Source organism: Mauremys reevesii, linkage group 1, assembly GCF_016161935.1.
Source record: "Mauremys reevesii isolate NIE-2019 linkage group 1, ASM1616193v1, whole genome shotgun sequence".
NCBI classification, from domain to species: domain Eukaryota; kingdom Metazoa; phylum Chordata; order Testudines; family Geoemydidae; genus Mauremys; species Mauremys reevesii.
The window spans coordinates 132,713,644-132,737,086 of NC_052623.1; the positions used below are offsets into that span (position 1 = coordinate 132,713,644).

Sequence of the window (23,443 nt, forward strand, 5' to 3'; positions counted from 1 at the left end):
CAACTTTTGCCAGCACCAGTCTCCACATAAACTCAGATGAAGCACCCAAATGTCCTGAACATTCACCCGAAGAATGATCTGGTGACAGGAACTGAGTGGATTTTTCAGTCTGATCCATATAGGACTTCAAGCAGAAAAAGAAAACCAAAAAACCAAAACCAAAACACCCCAACAACCCTGTTCCCGACCAATGGTCCTGAGATACTGTGCTGCAGCATCACAAATCCAGAACCAGAAAAGGGTGAGGGGAGGTAGACAAGTACATATGTTGAGGCTTGGAGGATTGGTGTTCAGGCAAAAACATTCACTTATGGCTGACCTAATATGTTTCACTGCATCCACTTCTCAGTTGCTGGGCCTAACAAGTTGTTGTCATGACTGAGCAGTTTTTGGTTTCCAGTGGGATGAGGAAGAAAATGGCCATACTAGTAGTTGCTTACTTTATTAGGAGTCTTTTGCAGTACTGATACACCAGACCCAGGAGTAAGTAAGCAATGGTAAGTAGTAAGTACATTTAGATGGGCATTTACTGGTTGATGGATAAGCCTGAGGAGGCAGATGTTGGTGTTGTCAAGCCAAATACCATTTTGTTTTGAGACGTCAACTACACTGATGACATAACCCTGTTGGTTCAGTTTGGTAAATCACCACAGCTGATGGCCAATGGTTGGGCAAAAATTGGTAGGGTTATTATATATATTGGGCATTACCATCAAGCAGCCTCCTACTCTAGGTAACAACCAGCTCAATATTAGCCTGTCTAGATGGGTTACACAGCAGGCAGAACTATCAAATACTTGGAAAGTGTCACACACAGAGCTGGAGGATGCTTGAAAGATGTGGCTGCTCATATAGTAGCAGCCACTGCCAAATTCTGGGCCCTTTGGTGGCCTCTGTGGAGATGTCAGGACATCAACCTTGCTACAAAGCTGCAGATTTACAGAACCATAGTTATACCAACTTTATTATATGCCAGTTAAATGTGAACACCGAGGTAAGCTGAAGAGCAGCAGATTGACATTTTTTATTCTCATCTTCATCAGCTGCTCCATATTAAGTGGCAGGACAAAATCCGCAATAAGGCTATTAATAGCCAAACCCAGTAAGTGCCTCCATCAGGCCTGTTTCAGTTTCAGCAGCTTTATTGGTATTGACATATTAGTATTAGTAGCAGGGAAGACCAACAGATTGCAAAGCGTGTTTACTGAGGAATGCCACTACACAGTTGCTGATCACATGGTTACCAAATGCTTTGGTGGCATGATAAAATTGCCAATGAAGGACACATACCAAACATCCAGCTAGATTGTCTTAAGGAGCTAGCCAGAGATTGATCTGGCTGGTGCTTGACCTGCAAGGACGCTACATCTCTTTGGGATTTGTCTATATGATTACTAAGTAGGAAGTGAGACATCCTTTGTCTGGCCCAGTTTGAAGGATTACAGTTAGGAGAAATTATCTCATTTGATAGGATCCTGATATGGCGCAAAAAGTACTAACAAAATTTGAAGGTAACACAAAGTTAGGAGGTATTGTCAATATAAAGGAGGAGCAGAATATCATACAAGAAGATCTGGACGACCTTGAAAAGTGGAATAATAGAAATGGGATGAAATTTTATAGTGCAAAGTGCAAGGTCATGCACCGAGGGACTAACAAAAATAATTTTTGCTATAAACTGGGGACTTAGTTGGAAGTGACACAGTAGGAGAAAGACCTGGGTGTACTGGTTGATCGTAGGATGACTATGAGCAGTCAGTGTGATGTGTCCGTGAAAAAGGCTAATGCAATCCCAACTAATGCTCTAGGCAAGGTATTTCCAGTAGAGACTGGAAAGTGTAGTACCATTATACAAGACACTGGTGAGACCTCATCTGGAATACTGTGTGCAATTCTGCTCTCCCATGTTTAAAAAAGATGAATTCAAACTGGAACAGGTGCAGAGAAGGACTACTAGGATGATCAGAAGAATGAATCTCCTCTCATAAAATAGGTTTTCCAAAGAGCTTGGCTTGTTTAGCCTAACCAAAAGAAGGCTGAGGGGAGATACTAGGATCATATAAGGGGAGAGTCTAAATGATCACCATATTTAGGACTGGGAAGGAATTTTCCCCCAGTCAGATTGGCAGGTTTTTTGCCTTCCTCTGCAGCATGGGGGATAGGTCACTTGCAGGTTTAAACTAGATAAATGGTGGATTCTCTGTAACTTGAAGTCTTTAAAACATTATTTGAGGGCTTCAGTAACTCAGCAGAGGTTAGGGGTCTATTACTGGTGTGGGTGGGTGCAGTGCTGTGGCCAGCAATATGCAGGAGGTCAGACTAGGTGATCATGATGGTCCCTTCTGGCCTTAAAATTCTATGAGTCTATGAGATTAAGTGTGATAAAAGATGTCTGTATTGAATGGGATTTACTGCTGGGTTAAGGGGAGTTTTCTGACTATGTTAATTTGCTCAGTAAAAGATGAAACCATTAACTATACCAGAATTGAAGGGAACAGAATTCATATTCATTCATAAGAACATAAAAATGGCCAGACCAATGGTTATTCTAGCCCAATGTCCTGTCTTCCGACAGTGGCCAATGCCAGATGCTTCAGAGGGAACGAACAGAACAGGACAATCCCCTGTTGTCCAGTCTGAGCATCTGGCAATCCGAGGCTTAGGGACACCCAGAGCATGGGGTTACATCTGTGACCATCTTGGGTAATAGCATGGGGTTGCATCCCTGATTGAATATCCATTATCCCATGGTGGCACTGCCAGTCCAATGCACTTTTGTTTTGCCATAAATATCCAATATTTATCTACGTGTATATGTCTTAAGAAAGTATTTGTAATGCTTTGGTGAGAGGCCCTTTGGAACAACTTTGTAAATGTGACATGTGCCTTGATTTTTTTTTTTAAACTCCAAGTTCAATTAAATGTATACAGCACTTTGAAAAAGTTACTAATTACAACTTATTAGAGCTTGTTCTACCTAATAAGTTCCCAGTTGGAATTCAGCAATTATGAACTAAAGGGATCCCCAAAGGCACCTGTTTTACACTTGAAAGCTCAGAATTATTGCTGTATGGTAACACTTTCTGATATGCAACATTAGCCATGAAAGAACTGTGCAATAACATTTCTGTTATCTTGAATGGCAACAGAAGAGGTAGAATTTACATTACTTTAGTTGGATGGTAGATACAATATAAATGTTCACTAGAACTTCAACACAGGGTTATACAAAATTATATGCAAAATGGTATTACAGGAATATTCACCCACCTGCACTTTCAGGTCCTTGGATGAAAGGCATTGCAGATAAAAAACTATTACTATATTGTGCTTGACAATATTTTTCTGATACCATCCAATTAATAAACTACTGATAGTTTGGAATAGGATATTCTTAATTTTTAAGGTATTTAAATAGTGTACTCAGAGATACAGACTGTTTTAAATTTGCGTTCAAAAAGTGTAAACAAATTTGGATTTGTTTTTCTTAGTAGAAAACCACAAATAAAAAAAAATCCATGTAATATCTTTAAGAATTTTAGTGAGTTTTCCAATGTTCATTTATGTTTTGCTTTTTATTAAAAACAAATACAAACTAAAATTGAGCTGAAGAAATGCTAGAACAAATATTTCACCTCTGAGTTCTTGTTTGAGTTAAATTCTGTTATCTTAACAGTCCACTTATTTAAAAAATGAACAAACAGCACTCTAATCATTCAACCATTTAATTTTTTTCCACATGCATATTAGAAGGAAACTTTTGATATTATTCACTGAAATAAAATACTGAAGAACCTGTTTCTTATCTTTAAAATTTTTTACATTCACTGTTTTTATGGAAGAAGTTTTACTGTGATTATGAGAGTAATTTAGGACTTCCCACAGCTAAAAGGTTATTTTTTTTTCAAATTTAGAATGCAATCATTATCTCCATACAAGAGTTAAGATCTTTTAAACTAGTGTTTCCCAATCCAGGGGCTGGGGCAAAGTAGTACAGGGAAGTCAAGACACAGAGGAGAAGAGCAGTAGGGAACAAGAATTTTAACAACCCTGGATATGTTCCACCGTACAAATTATACACCTCTACCCTGCTATAACACGACCTGATATAACACGAATTCGGATATAATGCATAAAGCGGCGCTCCAGGGGGGCGGGGCTGCACGCTCCGGTGGATCAAAGCAAGTTCAATATAATGCAGTTTCACCTATAACGCGGTAAGATTTTTTGGCTCCCGAGGACAGCGTTATATCAAGGTAGAGGTGTACTTATTTGTTTGTTTATGGTAGCACTCACAATTGGCTTTATACTTTCCAAAAAGAAAATACAGTCACTTTCCTGAACAGCTCACAATCTAAAGATAGATAGAAATGGACCCGGGTTAGCAGGAATGAATATAACATATAGGGTGGCAAAGATGGTGTTTGGCAAAATAAGATTGAGCTACAAAACAAAACAAAAATATTACTTTCGGTATTAAATCAGCAGAGTTCTCTGTAATAATGTAAAGTGTCTTCAGAAGGACTTATCATTTCCAGAGTTAGGGGGCCTTCTGAAGGCTCATGAAGGCTAAAGGGGGAAGCATGAAAGAATGGAAAAACACAGAAAGGTTTATGTGAGAAGCTGAAAATGGACAGACAAGGATGGCATCGTTGGGAGAGCAAAATGAATGGAGAAGAGGCTATCTGAAATGAGAGGGAGGGGGATAAGTAGGGAGTAGTAGAGTTACAGAGGCTTACACAGAGCTCAGTTGAGCTGCAAGAGCATATGGCCATAGGAAGCTGACAGTGGGTTCCCCCTCCATCCCATTCCAGAAAGGGGAAGTCACAAAACAAGAGAACAAAAAAGAACAATATGAAAATAAAACACAAAAAAACAAAAAATCTAACCTGAAGATAAGAACAGGAAAGACAAAGGGATAGGCAAAGGATAGGTGGTGGCAACTATGCCGCACAATGGTATAAGGGGACAACAGCCTACCCGTAACAAGGAAAATGTTGAGAATCATTGTTCTAAGAAGTCTGTTATTCAAGCAAACCAGAGCAAAAACCTCCACATGTTTGAAGCAGATTGTCTTTGCAGTTTTCCAAATGCACTGAGTGTGCATGACATTATGCAGATGACAAGACTAGTAGAGGTGAAGGACAGGCAAGAAGAAACATTCCTTCCACTTAGCACTGAAGAAGAAAAAACAAGAGTATCCAGTGAAATTTAAAAGTAAATCATGAAAGACTTCATTGTTTTATTTTGGAAAGAAAAATGAAAAATAGGTCATTTTTACTCTAAATTTTCATTCTCTACCCCCCAATCACCAAAAAAGAACATGTTGAAATATGTTAGTCCTTAGTCATATGGTGGTAAACCAAACAGTTCTGGTTCAAAGTCCTCCATAGATTTCAGCACTAGATTTGCTTCCTTTGTAAGATCTTGATTCAAATTTTCATCTGGAATCATAACCACTTGCATCCCAGCTGCCAATGCTCCTTGCACTCCAAGTGGAGAATCTTCAAACACAAGACACTGAAAAATGAGAAAATAGAGACATAAAGGTTAAAATGTTGTAATTACTTGTATTATCACAAGAAAGAATGGCATATTATATACAGGATCACATGCAAAGCCACTTTCTCGAGTTGAGTAAATGAAGTATCTATAGGGCCTGATTGTGCACTACAGAAGTCAGTGAAAGTTTTCTAATTGATATCAATGAATGCCAATTGATCCCATAATGCTGAAGAACAGCTGGTTATAACGTAAATGGTTTTCAGTGCAGTTTAGTAATGTATTCTAGAGAACTGGTGGAAAACTTAACATTTTCTACTCCACAAAGCATCTGGCAGCAACTGACATGCATATTGTCAGTACAATAAATACAGTAGAACCTCAGAGTTAGGAATACCAGAGTTACTAACTAACCAGTCAACCACACACCTTATTTCAAACCGGAAGTACGCAATCAGGAAGCAGCAACAAAAAAATCCAAATCAACCAACCAAACAAAAAAGCAAATACAGTACGGTACTGTGTTAAATGTAAACTACTAAAAAGATAAAGGGAAAGGTAAGGAAACTGTTACTGTGCTTGTTTCATTTAAATTAAGATGGTTAAAAGCAGCATTTGTCTTCTGCATAGTTAAGTTTCAAAGCTGTATTGAGTTAATGTTCACTTGTAAACTTTTGAAAGAACCATAACGTTTTGTTTAGAGTTACGAACATTGTAGAGTTACGAACAACCTCCATTCCCAAGCTGTTCGTAATTCTGAGGTTCTCCTGTAGCTATATTGTATTCTCTTAAACAAAAACAAACACCACAAACTTAAATAACTCCTCCCCTTCCCTGGTATTTATGAAGTTTCGTGAGAAGAAAACTGTCAGCACAGCTTGTCTGGATACCTGTGAGCTCTCTTAGGTTCAAGAACTGTTGCGGTTTTTGGCCCTTATTACTGGTTATAACAAACTGTAAACAAGTGATATTCAAAATGCATGAGCCACTTAATATCTTTTCAGATGTGTTTTGTACTTAAAACAAGTTTTTTTTTTCATGGTTTCCAGTTTTTGGATAGCTGGGGTCCATTCAGAATATAGCAAACAATTTAGTAACAAAAAATGAATGCATGGCTCAGGAACTTAAATGCTGCATCTTCCGCTTAATGGATATCTCAATTACAGACATAATGAAATGAAAAACATTAACTGGGGCCTGATACATTAAGCCACACCACATGAAATAATTTGTATCAATGAATGTCCATATCTGTGGTTTCAAAAGAATTCTGTTGTTAGTTTGTTCCATATTTAAACCTGAAACCCAATGAGTCATATCCTGACCCCACTGAAGTCAATGGTAAAACTCTCACTGATTTCAGTGAAGCCAGGGTTTCATCATATATTTGTAGCAACAATTTATCTGAATAAGCAGTATTAGTAAACAAGACAGTTAAGACTATTTGAAAGCTTTAGAAAACCGTTAGGAGCAGATATTTATATATGTGCATATCTTGTGCATCTAGAAAGGTTATTTGCATATATCTGTTTATTGCTCAGCAGAGATGTTCAAAACTGATATTATAATCTCTATTTTAATGCAGAAAGGTTTTAGATGGGAGGAGAGGTCACTCAACTTGTACAGTAACTGTGGTTCTTCGAGATGTGTTCCCCATGAGTATTCCACTTCAAGTATGCATGCGGCTCTTGACCCTTTGATCAGAAATTTTCTGTTAGCAGCGTCTGTTTGGCAAGCATGTGTGTCCTATGCCTCTTCAGGCTGGATACCAAGGCTTTATAGGAGTACGTGGGTGAACCACTCTCAGCTCCTTCTCCACCCAAACATCCCCCAAGGAGCAATACGAAGCAGAGAGGAAGGAGGGCAGGTAGTGGAGCATCCACAGGACACACATCTTGAAGAACTGCAGTTACGGCAGAAGGTGAATAACCACTTCTTCTTTGGGCTAGTCTACACTTACCAGCCGGGTCGACGCGGTGAGTTCGACTTCTCGGAGTTCGAACTATCGCGTCTAATATGGACGCGATAGTTCGAACTCCGGAAGCGCCGCGGTCGACTCCGGTACTCCACCACTGCAAAAGGCGGTGGCGGAGTCAATCTTGGAGCCGCGGACTTCAATTCCACGGCGTCTGGACGGGTGAGTAGTTCGAACTAGGGTACTTCGAATTCAGCTACGCTATTCACATAGCTGAATTTGCGTACCCTAGTTCGACCCCGCTTCTTAGTGTGGACCAGCCCTTTGACTAGTATTCTTATGGCTGCTCCACTTCATGTGAGTTTCGAGCAGTATCCCTAGAATTCAAAACTGCAGAACCAAGAGCCGCATCAGACTTGACATCATGGATCAGGGCGTAATGTTTCAAAAAACAGACAGTTACCTGTTCTATAACTGGTGTTCTTTGAGAGGTGTTTCTCATGTCCGTTCCATATTAGGTGTGTGTGCTCGCCACATGCACCGGTGATGGAAGTTTTTCCCTCAGTGGTATCCAAAGGGGACCGGCTCTGGCACCTCCTGGAGTGGCAAGTGCATGTCAGGGTATAAGGGGTGCTGCCAGCCCCCTTCACCCTCAGTTCCTTCTTGCCGGAAACTCCGACAGTGGGGAAGGAGGGCAGGTCATGGAATGGACATGAGCAACATATCTCGAAGAACACCAGTTATGGAAAAGGTAATGGTCTTTTCTTCTTCGAGTGCCTGCTCATGTACATTCCATATTAAGTGACTCCCAAGCAGTACCAACGGAGGTGGGTAGAAGTTCATGGGCATATAGATTGCAGCACAGCTCTGCCGAAGCCAGCATCATCTCTGGCATGCTGAGTGATGGCGTAACGCGCTGTGAATGTGTGAACCAAAGACCACGTCACGGCCCTGCAAATGTCCTGGATGGGAATGTACGCCAGGAAGGCCGCCAAGAATGCCTGAGCTCTGGTCAACTGGGCCCTCACGATCGGTGGTGGTGGGACCTTTGCCAACTGGTAACAGGTCCGGATGCATCCTTCAAGTTGAGGGGGGCAAACCAGTCTCTGGGATCCAAGGAGGGGATGATGGAGGCCAGGGAGACCATGAGGAATGTCAACTTCTTTAGGTATTTGTTGAGGTTTCGCAGGCCCAGGATGGGTCTTAGACTGCCTTTGGGATTAGAAAGTACTGGGAATAGAACCCCTTGTTCCTGTACTCACGAGGAACTTCCGCCAATGCTCCCAGCTGCAGCAGGCCCTTTACCTCATGTGCGAGGAGACTTTCATGAGAAGGGTCCCTGAAGACGGACAGGAAAGAGCGGTGGGGTGGGGGTAGAAAGAAACTGGAGGGTATAACCCTTTGCTACTGTGCTGAGGACTCAATGTTCTGATGTTATAATAGTCCATGCAGGGAGAAATAAAGAAAGGCGATTGGAAAAGCATAGGGAAGAAGGATCCAGGGTACAGTCTGGTAGGTCATCCTTGGGCGCACCCTCAAAATGCACACTTGCCACCTTGCCTGTTGCAGGTGGAGTTTGACTGGGCGGAGGGCTGAGGTTGGCGGCCATGATGCCGCTTGTAGCCTTTGCTTTTTTATGAGCAGGCTCCGGCCTAGGTTGGCTCCCTTAGCCGTGGGGTAGTTGAGATTTAAAGCATTTATGGGCTGGACTCAGGACGTAGAGCACTAGAGTTTTTAATGTGGTGCGGGAGTCCTTCAACCCATGAAACTTTGTGTCTGTCTGTCTGTGCAGCAAACAGTTTCTGGCCGTCGAAGGGGAGCTCCTATATGGATTGCTGGACCTCAATCGACAAGCCGGAGAGAGTCAACCAGGATGCCCTCCGCATGGAGATGGCTGACGCCATAGTAGGAGCCGCAGAATCCACTGCATCTGAGGCTGCCTGGATGGCTGCCCTGGCTGCAGCCCTGCCCTCCTTCAGGATCACTGAGAACTCCTTGCTGATGTCCTTGTGCAATCTATCCTCGAACCTGGCCATGGCTTGTCACATATTGAAGTCATACCATCCAAGGAGAGCTTGGTGATTGGCGACTCTCAACTGGAAGCTGGAGGAAGAATAAACTTTCCTCCCAAATGGATCTAGCCTCTTGGAGTCTTTATTCTTGGGGGTTACTCCTGGCTGTCCTTGTCTTTCTCATTCGTTAACAGCTACAACTACCAGGGAGATTGGGGCCGTGTGGGTGTCTAAGTATTCATGACCCTTCACTGGCACATAGTACTTTCACTCTGCCCTTTTTGAAATAGGGGGCAGGGAGGAGGGGGTATGCCACAAGACGTTAATAATTTTAGATACCCCCTAGGATGTCGAACAAGGAGTCCGATGGTTCCTCCAGCTTCTCAGCATGGATCCCCAAGTTGGAGGTGATGTGTTTCAATAGTTCCTGATACGCCTCAGTGTCATCTTGTGGAACTGGGAAGGGGGGCAGTAATTGCCTCATCAGGAGACAAGGAGGACGAGGTTGGTACTGTGGGCTCCACTGCCTCCAGTGATAGTCCTAGGGATCCAGGTAGGCCTAAGGGGTTCCCCCTCCTAGGATGACTGTATCCACAGGGGGGGCGAGACACCGTGGCTAATGGTTCGTCCACAGTCCCTGTCACTGATCTGGGCACTTGCCCGGGCTGGGCAAAACCCCAGAGGTTCCAGGGGGACCAGGTGGCAGGCCCTGGGGCCACAGAGCAGTAGGCGGTACTGCTGATGAGGTGGTTACCAATAGTGCCAGGACTTGACCAGCTGGCAAAGACTCCTGTCCAGTGCTGGGGTCCAAAGCGGGGAGGGAGGGTTTGCTCTCGGGTGACCATGAGCAGGTAGATGGGCAACTTCGCTCATTACAGTGCCGAGTACTATGGCACGACTGGGATATTGCTTGTTGTGGTGAATCCCTTCTGCGGGTACCCGGAGACTGATAGTGTTCAGTGGATCAGCCACAGTGGTCTGGCGATCTATGCCTCCTGCTTCCTGATCAGTACCGAGACCTGGAATGGGAGCAGAGAGCTAGGGGGGTGCAGCTGGGCTCCGTGGTGGGAAGTTGAGAGCCTGGAGGGGCAGTCAGGCTCCCCATGGGGAGGGAGTGGAGAGCTGAGAGCCCAGAGGCAGCTGGGCTCCCGGTGGTAACTATGTGAGGAGCTGAGAGCCCAGGCTCTCAACCCCCCACACTGCCCCTCTTAAGTTGTTGGAAGTGCTCCTGGTGAAGGAAGGAAGGTGGTGTGGACATCAACCACTGCAGGTCAACTGAAGTTTCTAGTGTAGGCATTCCCTGACTGTAGCCATCACTCACAGGAATAGTCTCTTGGCAGGAGAGGCAACATTTGAAACCTGCTGAGGCAGGAATGCCCTGTCAGGAAAAAAAAATAGTTTCCCCAAGGGAGGATATAAAACATTCCCCTCACTATTTATCTAACTAACTCTAACTATAAAACTATCTTATTATTATACAAATATTAGAAAGTCAAGGCATGCTCAAGATGTATACGCTAGGGCTCCATTTCAGGCTGAGGAGGTTGAGAAAGAACTGAGGGCATTTAGCCTGTCCACCCCTCTATAGCCTCAGTATCCAGCATGAAGAGGAACAGGATGCATGCACGGGCCAAACAGACGCTGCTAACTGAAAATCTCCAATCAAGGGCTTGAGAGGTGCATGCATACCTGAAGTGGAGCACCCATATGAACACTACTTAAGTCAGGGCCGGCTCTACTGTTTTTGCCGCCCCAAGCAGCGCACTGAATTGCCGCCACGGATGGCGAGGGCAGTTCGTGTGCCGTTAGGGCGGCACACACATTTCCACAGCGGTGGCAATTTGGCGGCAGCTTCTGTCTTCAGCCGGAAGACAGAAGCTGCGCTGCCACAGACAGCTGAGCATAGAAGCTGCCACCGAATTGCCGCCGCTGTGGAAACGCGCGTGCCGCCCTAACAGCACACGGACTGCCCTCGCCGGCCGTGGCAGCAATTCTGCGCGCTGCTTGGGGGCAAAAACACACAGACTGCCGCCCTTGCAGATTGCCGCCCCAAGCAACTGCTTGGAATGCTGGTGCCTGGAGCCGGCACTGACTTAAGTAGTATGTTGTGGATAGTCTGTGCATAATGTTTGTGCTTTTTCCAAAATCTAACTTATGAGAGAAACAAAAACCCACTTCAAGGATGAAGGAACTGGCCACATATACAGGAACTAGCATGTAAAGATATTATATGTACTGGCTGTCAGAACCAAGCTAGAATCAAGATGTTTTCCTTACAGACTTAAAATTGTGTCCTTGGTGACTAAGAATCAAGACATATATTTTGCTAACGTTAAATTATCTCCTTAGTGACTTATTTTCTACCTGCTAAACTCTTGGAGAAGAGAAGAGTGCAGACTATCAACACACCAAATACAAACCCACAGTATGCACTACATACCATTCTCGGGGGGGGGGGATGATTAATTAAAGTTCTGAATTATACTTGAACATAGGCAAGTCTGTTTATTTACAATCTACAATGAAGAGGACTTTGTTTGTTTGTTAAACTTTTCCATAGGGTCTAAATGATAATACATTTGAAAAGACTCGCACAGCTATTTGGAAAAAAAACCCAAAACATAACAAAACAAACAAACAAACTTGCATACATTCTTACACTGCTAACATTATCTAAGGTTTACAGGTTTGTGTGCAATTTAAGTTCAAGTAAACCTATTTACATACACACACACAAACTTGAAGGAAACAACTACAGGACTAGTCAAGTAGTAATCATAATAGGTATTATAGAACATATTACTGAAATAAAGTCTCTGGCATCAATAACATGATTTTATATTATTTTATATAAAAGGAACCACTAGATAAGATAGGATGGGATTCTAACAAATGCTCAGGAATGGCCTAATTCTGCTTTCCATTCAAGTTAGAGGGAATTTTACCACTGATTCCAACAAGGGGCAGAAGTAAGCCAATGGCAGAGCGCTTTTGAAAATCTCATCCATAAAATATTAAAGCACGGGTCATTTGCTGGTTTTAACGAGAGTAAATGGTGGTTTTTCTGTAACTTGAAGTCTTTAAATCATGATTTGAAGGCGTCAGTAACTCAGCCAGAGGTTATGGGTCTGTTACAGGAGTGAGTGGATGAGGTTCTGTGACCTGTGATGAGCAGGAGGTCAGACTAAATGATCACAATGGTCCCTTCTGGCCTGAAAGCGTACAATATGGGGGGAGAGGGAGATCAATCTAAGTTACGCAACAGCAACTACGTGAATAGCTGAAGTTGACACACTTAGATCTACTTACTGCGGTGTGTTCACTGTGGTGTGTCAACAGGAGATGCTCTCCCACTGATTCCTCTTGAGCTTCTTGTTGAGGTGGAGTACCAGAGTTGACACTAGAGCGATTGGCGGTCGATTTAATGTGTCTATACTAGACACGATAAATTGGCCCCTGCTGGATCGATCACTGGCCGTCGAACCATCCGGTAGTGTAGACAAGCCCTATGAGTGTATTCCTCTGCAGGAAGAGTACCACCTTCTTATTTACAACACGGATATTTTGAAAGGATTTTCCCTTTTATAGCATTAGGTAAAGTTTTATTATTCCCATGTTGTAGATAATATTTCAAAGTCAAAACTATATGTCAGGGATTGGAAACCTTTGGCATGCGGCCCGTCAGGGAAATCTGCTGGCAGGCTGGGATCGTTTTTTACCTGCAGCGTCCGCAGGGTTGGCCGATTGCAGCTCCCACTGGCTGCGATTCACTGTTCCAGGCCAATGGGGGCTGTGGGAAGCGATGTGGGCCGAGGGATGGGCCGTATGCCAAAGGTCCCTGCTATATGTCATTTAACTAAAATTAAAGTCAATATCAGACTTCTGTGTTACATTTAAAATTATACCAAACAGAAAATGACGAAAACCTATATATGGATAAGAAGATTCCAGAATTTTTGACCTATTTATCTACGGTACTCATATGACCCGCGCCAGTGTAGTATATGAATACCTCACAATCTTTAATGTATTTATTCTCAATACTCCTCTGAGGTAGAAAGTTCCATGTAACATCATTTTGTGAATGGGAAAATGACACACAGAGAGGCTAAGTGATTTTTTCCAAGGTAACACAGGGAATCAGTAGCAGAGCAGGGAACTGAACCCAACTTTCTTAAGCCACAGGCTAGCACCCTAATCACTGGTACCCTTCAACAAAATGTGAGCTTTTTGCTAAACCTTAAATGGGTATAAGCTGTCCAATGGTTAAAGCAAAAAAATGAAAAAATGTTAAATTTAAGGATAAAAGTAGCTCAGTACAGTATATTTTAAAGAGATGCAACACATATGAATAGTCTTTGAAAGCATTAAGGTGTAAGAAATATACATGAAATTGCCAGTTTGTACTTTGAATTTTCGGATAACTTTACGATGATTTTTTGTTATTTTTATTAATACATAACCAGAACTGTTGACCGTACATCCTTACTTTTTTCTTATATAAGCCGTAAGAAGGAGGTCATCAGATATACAAGGTCAGAAGGGAGAAGAGATTTGAGGCAGTATAAATAGTGGGTCAGAGTAAGGTGTACAAAGTAGCCAACATGTTTAAAAGTAGGCACTTAATACACAGGTACCTAAGGCACTTAAATTTCCAGGATGATTTTCAGAAATGTTGAGCAACTGCAGCTACCATAAAATACAATGAAATTACTGGGTTCTGAGCAGTAGATGGATAGTTTGGTTCCCTGGAAGTTCTGAAAAATAGAAAGAGTCTGTTTCAGTTTCAGTGAAACATTTTGTTCAACCTGAAATGTTTTGTTTCCAGGCCTTTTATAAAGACTAGATTCACAAAGGAAGAGATGGTAGTTCCTCAACAGCCATTGAGCTAGGGGAGAGAGGGAAAGAGGAGACGAGAGTCTGGTGGGTATGGTATCCACCTCACATGTGGGAGATCCAAGTCCTCATTTCAATGAATATTTAATTATTTACATAAAGCAGAAAGGTTTCAACAGCAGAGATTGTGAGGGGACACCCTCCCCGTTTCACATGAGAATTGCCAATATCTTGGTGTTAGGATTCTTACCTGGGAACAGGAAGACCTGGTTTCAAGTCTCCTGCTCCAGAGCACTGATTCAAACCTGGCTTTCCCACATTCCAGGTCAGTGCCTAATCAATGGGCTGAAGTAGTAAGGTGGTGGTGGGGGGGGAGTACTCCTCCCCATTTTGTGAATGGTGCCTGAGTCCCTTGTAAATCAAATCTAGCTTGAAAAAAAATGTAGACAAAACTTTTCAGTGAATTTGTGTGAAATTAATGAATAGCTTCAGGTTAACCAAACTACATTTTTCAATGCATAAACTATTCATGCAAAAAAATTCACCCAGCTCTACTGAGCACTTCTAAAATTTAGGTTGCATTTTTCTGTGTATTATTAAAAATAACATCAATAAGTCTAGAGAAAATGAAGTGGAGGGATAGATTGCAATGGCAGTGCTAGTACAAGAATTCCCACCTAGCTCTGCCAATGCAGCTTAGCTCTCACCTATAATATCTCTGTTTCTTAAAGGCCCTTCATAATAGCCACTATCAACTGTCTTAGATTTCCTCCCTGTGTACTCTAGGTGAATTTTCTTATCACACCATCCATTTCCTGGCAACACTAGACAACTAATGCAACTAATGACAATGAGATGGTAACATTAACTTTACTTTTGACCTAACCCATACAGCAGTATTTCCCAAACTTGGGATGCCGCTTGTGTAGGGAAAGCCTCTGGTGGGCCAGGCCAGTTTGTTTACCTGCCCCGTCCGCAGCTTCTGCCGATCGCGGCTTCCACTGGCCGCGGTTCGCTGCTCCAGGCCAGTACTTGAAAACTGTTATCATATCCCTCCTCAGTCTTCTCTTCTCCAGACTAAACAAACACAATTTTTTCAATCTTCCCTCATAGGTTATGTTTTCTAAACCTTCAATCATTTTTGTTGCTCTTCTCTGGACTCTTTCTAATTCAACCACATCATTCCCAAAACGTGACACCCAGAACTGGACAAAATCCGCCTGTTGAGGCCTAATCAGCGCAGAGTACAGTGGAAGAATTACTTATCGTGTCTTGATTACAACACTCCTGCTAATACATCTCAGAATGATGGTTGCTCTTTTGCAACATATTGTAATGGTTACTGTAACGAGGGTTACACTGTCCCTTTAAGAGTAGAGGAGGCCAGAAGACCCTGTTTCAGGGAGTTGGAATGAATAAAGGCCCAAGAAATGGCCTGGCAATGGAAGAGAGGAAGTGGTCCTGGGTAATTAGGAGCTGGATGGGGGAAAACTTGACGACACTGTTCCTTTAAGGGCCCAGCTTCAGGAGCCTTGTAGTGTAGGGTGGATCAGAGCTTGCTTCTCTTCTAGCCAACTGGGAGGAGCTCTCTGGAGGAGGGCAGTATATAGACTGCTTTCTCCCTCAGAACAGGGGAGACACTGGCAAGAGAAGGAAGCCAGAGCGAGAAGACTGAACTCCAGAGAGAGACAGCTATGAGAAATGAAGAGAAAACTGTGGCAGGGGAAGAGCTCTACGTGAATGGCAGAAGAGCCAGAGATAAGTATGCATGTTTGTACTGCATACTTATGCACTTTACTGGCAGGACTGTTTGTGGGCACTAAACCAGCCCAAATGGAGGCCCTGAAGAAGGAGGCTGTTGCAAAGAAAACTGGCCATGAGGGACTGCTCAGCCCTGTTAAAGTTACCAACCAATGAGAATCAATCTCTCTTTAGGAAAATGTTTTGTATTTGTACTTTTTAGTTAAAACTGATTATTTAAATCAAAGTTTCCTGCTTGCTGATTTAAATAATGATTAAAATTGGAGATTTAAATCACTGTGATGTAAATCAATCCACCTAGGTCAAACAAAACCCTTTTGTCCTGCTTTCTTTTTAAAATACTAACCCCGTGTCCATCAATATGTCAGCAACCATTTGGAATCAGCCAAGGTAAAGTAAAAGATGCTTTCTGTCTTAGAGATTTGATGAAGCATGACTTAATTAATGACTTCCAGTGGGCAATGGAAGTGCTCTCTAACTTCTTATGTTAGTCTCCCTTCATATGTTCACTACATTTTCTTAATTTGTTTTTCATTGCAGTTTGAGGACTAATATTTTCAATCTGTTGATCATTATCATTATGTATAAAGAAATGTCTGGCTAATGTTGTGAGGCATGGAACAACTGCTGTCAAAACATGGAGCACAGTCCCGCCTGTGGGTTTGGTTGTTAACAGTATACTTAGTTTGGGCATATATCCATGTCTCTAAGCTCTCAATGCATTCTGAAAGCAGAAAAAGCACAAATCTGACACACACTGCCTTTTTAAAGAGTAAGCTTAAATGTAGAACAAAACAAACATGTTTTAATCCACACTATACATAGAAACAGACTTCACTAGTCTGGCTTGCTTTATTGGCTTCCGTGATGTCACTAAGCTTGTTGTATGAGAGAAGCAGATGATTATGGAAGGTAATATGCATAATGGAAAAGCTTAACTAATTCCCTGGAACTAGAGGCAATTAAAACTCTTAATTACCAAAGAAGCCAGGCAAATGACCCATAATTATGATGGCTTTAATGTTACAGGAAATAAATGCACCAGTTCTTCCTTCTGCTTTACTTGCTACTGACATCTATTGTTAGCAGCATGGCAACATTTTTACTGAACGATGAAAGGTTTAAGGAGGTTACATACAGAATGGGATTAACACCTGTGCTGCATAGCGATGGCATAAACTATTCACTGCCTAGGCCCACACATGCAGGGGACTGGACTAGAAGACCTCTTGAGGTCCCTTCCAGTCCTATGATTCTATGTGCTAAATGCAGAGATATGAAAGTACCCAAGTGTTTTGCATGAATATTGCAATGTCAGTATCCCTCCAACAAAGAGATGGGATTATACAGCTTTTGGTTGGGAGTTCCTACATTCTTTCCCCCTCACCCCATCTTGTTCTGAATGCAGTGTTCAGTACAGCTGCTATGACATGTCTCAGAGAGGAATACTGTTGACAGTGTTGCCTTAAGACAGTTTTGACTTTGGCAGTAAACCAGATGGCTAGAAGAAAATAAAGAAATAAAACACTACATTTCATTCTTGGACTCCACACATGCAGTTAATAATTTCAACTAGGAAACAAACAACCAGCAACAAAAAACAAACCATGAAACAAGAGGCCCTAATGCACACATCTTTTATCTGAGAAAGTGAGGTAAACATCCTAGTAAGGACTTTCAGTTAGGACCCTAGGTTAATACAAACATGAGTAATGTATAGCAGGAGCACGCCAATATCTATACAATAGACAACTGTCTGTTATATTTTTGCACCCATCATAAATGGCTTAAATCTTAACAAGATTAAAAAAAGGGATTGGATAGTTATATAGATATCAAGAATATCCAAAAGTTCTTATAATTAATAACACACATTTTGGAAGGGATATTAAATCTTGTGCTTCAGGGCTTAAACCAATCTCTATTAGAGATCACATCTGAGGCACAGGCATAAGAATAAAAAAAAATCCTTTCATTATAGATATATATGGCCAGTTATGATACTGCTATATCACCAATGTGATAAGGGAGAAAATTAGACTTGGGGATTTTGTAATTTACATACATACTTTGTCTGCTAATTAAGAAATTTCTCATTTGGAAGAAGAATGGTAAGGAAGTTCCATCCTTTTAGGAAAAGAAACTATAATAAACTTTTCAGAACATTTCTTACATGCTATGATATGGATTGTACTTTTGATAATCATATCAAAAACATTCAGCCTGAATCTGTAAAGCACTTGAATGCATGCTTAAATCCACTGAGGCCAAGCATATATTAAAGTACTTTTTTTAAACTGAGATCTTACTAATGTAGTATCAAATAATTCACTCTCTTTTTTGAAAGAGCTAGAAGAACAAGAATTGCATATCTGGTGTTTCCTCAAATTTTTCTGTTATATATTTTATCTTATTTGCTGCATTTCCTAGATTTTGAGAGTCACAGGCAATAAAGAGACTGAAGAGAAAAGTATCCAATTTCTGTCTGCATTTTTTGTTACCGCTCTTACCTTTAGCCTACCTCTTGGCCTGCTCAAAGCAGATTCTGACTTGGTTAAATTTTTCTCACTGGAGAAGGCATCCCCTTATGGATACTGCCATCATATTAAGGCATAGATAGAATTAAATTAGTATTAACCTCTCTACTGGGGAAACTAGTGGCAGAATGCCAGCTTCCTTTCCCAGCATGCATAAAACCTATTTCAAAATCTTTGGGGATATATCAGAAAACCATGTCCTCATTAAAAGAAATGCCAAACGAAGTCATGGGGACAGGAGTATTTAGCCTGTCTTATTCAAGAGAAGAATTAGCAGCTTTTCCCACCAAAAATAAAAATGAAAACCTTTTTCTGAGGTAGAGGAGACCTCTTCTGTGCTTTCTGATGGATCTTTTGTCTCTCAAGCTCTTGCTATTTGCAAGGTTTCAGATTGTAAAAGAAAAAAAAAGTAGTTAACCTGTGTTGAACCCCAAGATGCAAGCAGCCTTCCTGAAGTAACCCTGAGTAGGCTAAAAAGAAAAGTTAGAGAAAATGGCAGAGAGAGTCTCTCTCCCCTTCAGTAAACAGGTTCTGACAAATTATTGTTGCTGAAGTTTAGAATCTGGATGGATGTCCAGATAGCAGCTATGACAAGGAGGGCTTTTTTTCATCTGTGCTTCCTGAGAAGGTTATAACTCTTCTTTCAGAAGTGGTCTTTACTACAGTTAACCGGGACTTTGTTTGCACCAGCTAGGACTCTTACAAGTGACTACTATATTTATCATTAAATGACACTGAAATAACATTCAGTGCAGAATATGACTCCAGTTCTATACTGGTGCTTCTTGTAGATTGCATATTATTAGGGCTGTCGATTCATCACAGTTAACTCACGCGATTAACTAAACAAAAATTAAAATTGCAGTTTTAATCGCATTATTAAACAGAATACCAACTGAAATGTATTAAATATTTTGGATGTTTTTCTACATTTTCAAATATATTTATTTCAGTTACAACACAGAATACAGTGTACAAGTGCACACTTTATATTATTTTTATTACAAATATTTGAACTGCAAAAAATGATAAACAAAAGAAACAGTATTTTTCAATTCACCTCATACAAGTACTATAGTCAATCTCTTTATTGTGAAAGTGTAACTTACAAATGTAGATTTTTTTTGTTACATAACTGCACTCAAAAACAAAACAATGCAAAACATTAGCGCCTACAAGTGCATTCAGTCCTACTTCTCGTTCAGCCAATTGCTAAGACAAATAAGTTTGTTTATATTTACGGGAGATACTGCTGCCTGCTTCTTATTTACAATGTCACCAGAAAGTGAGAAAAGGCATTTGCATGGGACTTTTGTAGCCATCATTGCAAGGTTTTTACATGCCAGATATGCTAAACATTCATATGCCCCTTCATGCTTCGGCCACCATTCCAGAGGACATGCTTCCATGCCGATGATGTTCGTTAAAAAAATAATGTGTTCATTAAATTTGTGACTGAACTCCTTGGGGGAGAATTGTATGTCTCCTGCTGTTTTACTCACATTCTGCCATATATTTCATGTTAGTAGTCTCAGATGATGACTTGGCACATGTTGTTCATTTTAAGAACACTTTTGCTGCAGATTTGACAAAATGCAAAGAAGGTACCAATGTGAGATTTCTAAAGATAGCTACAGCACTCAACCCAAGATTTAATAATCTGAAGTGCCTTCCAAAATCTGAGAGGGATGAGGTGTGGAACATGCTTTCAGAAGTCTTAAAGAGCAACGCTCCGATGTGGAAACTACAGAACCCGGACCACTAAAAAAGAAAATCAACCTTCTGCTGGTGATATCTGACTGAGATGATGAAAATGAACATGCGTCGGTCCGCACTGCTTTGTATTGTTATCGAGCAGAACCCATCAACGGCATGGATGCATGTTCTCTGGACTGGTAATTGAAGCATGAAGGGATCTTTAGCGGATCTGGCATGCAAATATCTTGTGACACTGGCTACAACAGTGCCATGAGAACACCTGTTCTCACTTTCAGGTGATATTGTGAACAAGAAGCAGGCAGCACTATCTCCTGCAAACGTGTTTGTCTGAGTGATTGGCTGAACAAGAAATAGGACTGAATGGAGTTGTAGACTCTAAGGTTTTACATTGTTTTATTTTTTAATGCAGTTTTCATACATAATTGTACATTTATAAGTTCAACTTTCATGATAAAGAGATTGCACTACAGTACTTGTATTAGGCAAATTGAAAAATACTATTTCTTTTGTTTTTTACAGGGCAAATATTTGTAATAAAAATAAATATCTAAATATATAAATATAAAAATAAATTTGTAATACAAATAAAGTGAGCACTGTATATTTTGTATTCTGTGTTATAACTGAAATCAATATACTTGAAAATGTAGAAAACATCCAAACATATTTAAATAAATGGTATTCTATTATTGTTTAACAATGTGATTAATCATGGAATTATTTGTGATTAAATTTTTAATCACATGACTAATCACGATTAATTTTTTTAATCGCTTGACAGCCATACATATTATAGGCACACTCCATAGATTGAACTGACATGGATTTTCTTTCATGGACCAAACTGATGAGATTAAAAAACTTACAAATATCACACGTAAATTCCATAATATGGAAATATGTGGTTAGATACCATCAGAATACCTCTCACACCTGACACCACCAACTCTCTGCACTCACTTGGAGAGTGATACTATAGGAGCAGAACCGCGGCTCTGGCAAGACTTAGGAAGCCAAACACCTTCAAGGGCTTGGAGCTACTAGGGTGTGCTGCACCAGAGCAAGGGTCCCTCTAGTACACTTTAGGATGGCTGCAGGTGAAAGCCCCATTTCTGACACCTTAGGTACTCTAGAGCTAGGGAAGGGATTCTGATTGCTGGAGTTCCTAAGCATCTCTGGAAGACATCCCCTGCTCTAGTGGAGGTCAGGGACAGCCACAACTAGATGTTTCCTCCATTTGAGAAGTTCCAACAGCTCTGCTGACTTTACAAGGTCCCACAGAAGACCCTTCACAACCACCTATGCTAACCTCACGTCTACAGAAGCCTTTTCCTTAGGGCAGGCCTACACTTAAAATGCTGCACTGATGCAGTTGCACTGCTGTAGTGCTATGCCGATGGAGAGAGCCAATATAGCGCTGTCTACAATGGCGCTTAGGTCGGTGTAACTACGTTGCTGGGGGCGGGGGGATTTTTCACACCCCTGAGTGACTTAGTTTTACTGAAGTAATTCTGTAGAGTAAACCTGTCCATAGTCCTTTACAAGGACAATTGGTCAATCTGCCTCTGTAGCTTATAAAATTATCTAGAGATGTCTCTCAGCCCTTTCACACTTCACATGGTCTGCAAAACTCTTTTTCTTACCCCCATGTCTCTCTATAATTCACAGACAGATTAGTCAGTTCATTGTGGCACAAAGGGCTTGCTACAACAGTTAGCTCCAGTTACACCACTTGAGCAAGCCTAGCTGGAGTGAGACCAGAGCAAATGTACTGCAAAACAATACCTGAGTTACACAGAACCAGTGGTTGAACTAGTGGTTGTAACTCGAACTGATGCATCCCAACTACATTACTAGCTCAAAGTCAGTAATACTTGAGCTCCAATTCACCCCTTTCGACAGGCCAGCTAGCTCAGGCTTAAAGCATGTCAAGTTAGAGATTTTTGTGTGTGGATGGGAGTCCGGTTAAAGGAAAAACATAAATTACTCAGTGAAAAAATGCAGTGAAGATAAGTGCTCAGTTACACTATGTATATATGCACAATGCATCCTCCTTTATATGTGCATTTACGGCCTGGTCCAAAGCCTACTATGTCAATGGAGAGACTCCCATTGACTTCTCTGGGTTTTGGATTAGACACTTAGAGTAAGTCTACACAGCAATGAAACACCCATGGCTAGCCAGGGTCAGATGACTCAGGACCGTAGGGTTCTGGCTATTGGGCTGTAAAATTGCAGTGTTGCTGGAGCCCAAATGTTTACACAGCAATTTTTAGCTCTGCAGACCAAATCTTCAGCTGCAGATTTCCACTTGTAAATACATATATTTTTAAAAAGTGATTCTCTCTTTATGGTGGCAACTGTATATTTTCACTTTCTTCATCTTCAAAGATGGACACATATTTTTGCTTAAACTTGTAAACAAAATTAAAATTTAAGTAGTGACCAAGGAGGAAAATGTCAGCCTGAAAGATGAAAGTTTCATAAGGTTAAGTGTGGCTGATTAAAGGGGCTGAGAATAAAAACAGTCATCCAGAAAAAAATGTATGGTACTATCAATATGGCTGAATGATGAACAGTTGCTACTAATATGACTGTTTACATTGACTGCTAGTATATGGGAATTTTCATGAGTCATTATACAAAAAGGCAGACACATGCACCTTACATATAAAATGGTGGGCTTCTATTTAGCACTTATGTTAGTGATGGGAAAAATAAATTAGAAACGGAACAACAACTTCTTTACTAATACGTCACAATGTCTGGTGGGTTATTGTTTAGGTAATTTGCATTTTCTTTGTTCCTACTCTTTGATGTACATAATATCTAGGAACAAGGAAAAATGTGTTTTAGTGACCCATTTACCAGTAGACTTATTGAAATACTGAATAAATGCATTTTAAACAGCAACAGTATTTGCAAATTTGGTGTCCTACTGTTTTAACCATCTGCAGGCTTTTTTTTTTTTAAATACTAAATGGTTTCTCTCTTTTTTGATATTTCATTCAGTTTCTTGGAAGTGTCTGCAAAGGTTTCAGTAGCAATTATTAATCACAGTTGGTTTTACTATGAGGGTATATGCCAATTCAAATAAACAGGGAAGGAGAATCTTACGAAGTATTAAGTAGGCTGTCCAGGGAAATTATATTTCCTCTTGT

General features: G+C 41.1%; 1 protein-coding gene and 1 long non-coding RNA gene across 2 annotated transcripts in view; one reads left to right on the forward strand and one right to left on the reverse strand.

Annotated features, from left to right (window-relative positions):
* Nucleotides 1-9,553, forward strand: part of LOC120403780 — a 161,633-nt gene extending 152,080 nt beyond the window's left edge. Inside the window, exon 5 of the long non-coding RNA XR_005597725.1 lies at nucleotides 9,210-9,553. This is a non-coding gene — a long non-coding RNA (uncharacterized LOC120403780). The remainder of the gene's footprint in view (nucleotides 1-9,209) is intronic.
* Nucleotides 3,710-23,443, reverse strand: part of LOC120403776 (pseudouridine 5'-phosphatase) — a 162,007-nt gene continuing 142,273 nt past the window's right edge. The window contains exon 4 of the mRNA XM_039535410.1: nucleotides 3,710-5,520. Within this exon, the coding sequence (XP_039391344.1) occupies nucleotides 5,344-5,520 (177 nt within the window). The 3' untranslated portion in view covers nucleotides 3,710-5,343. The remainder of the gene's footprint in view (nucleotides 5,521-23,443) is intronic.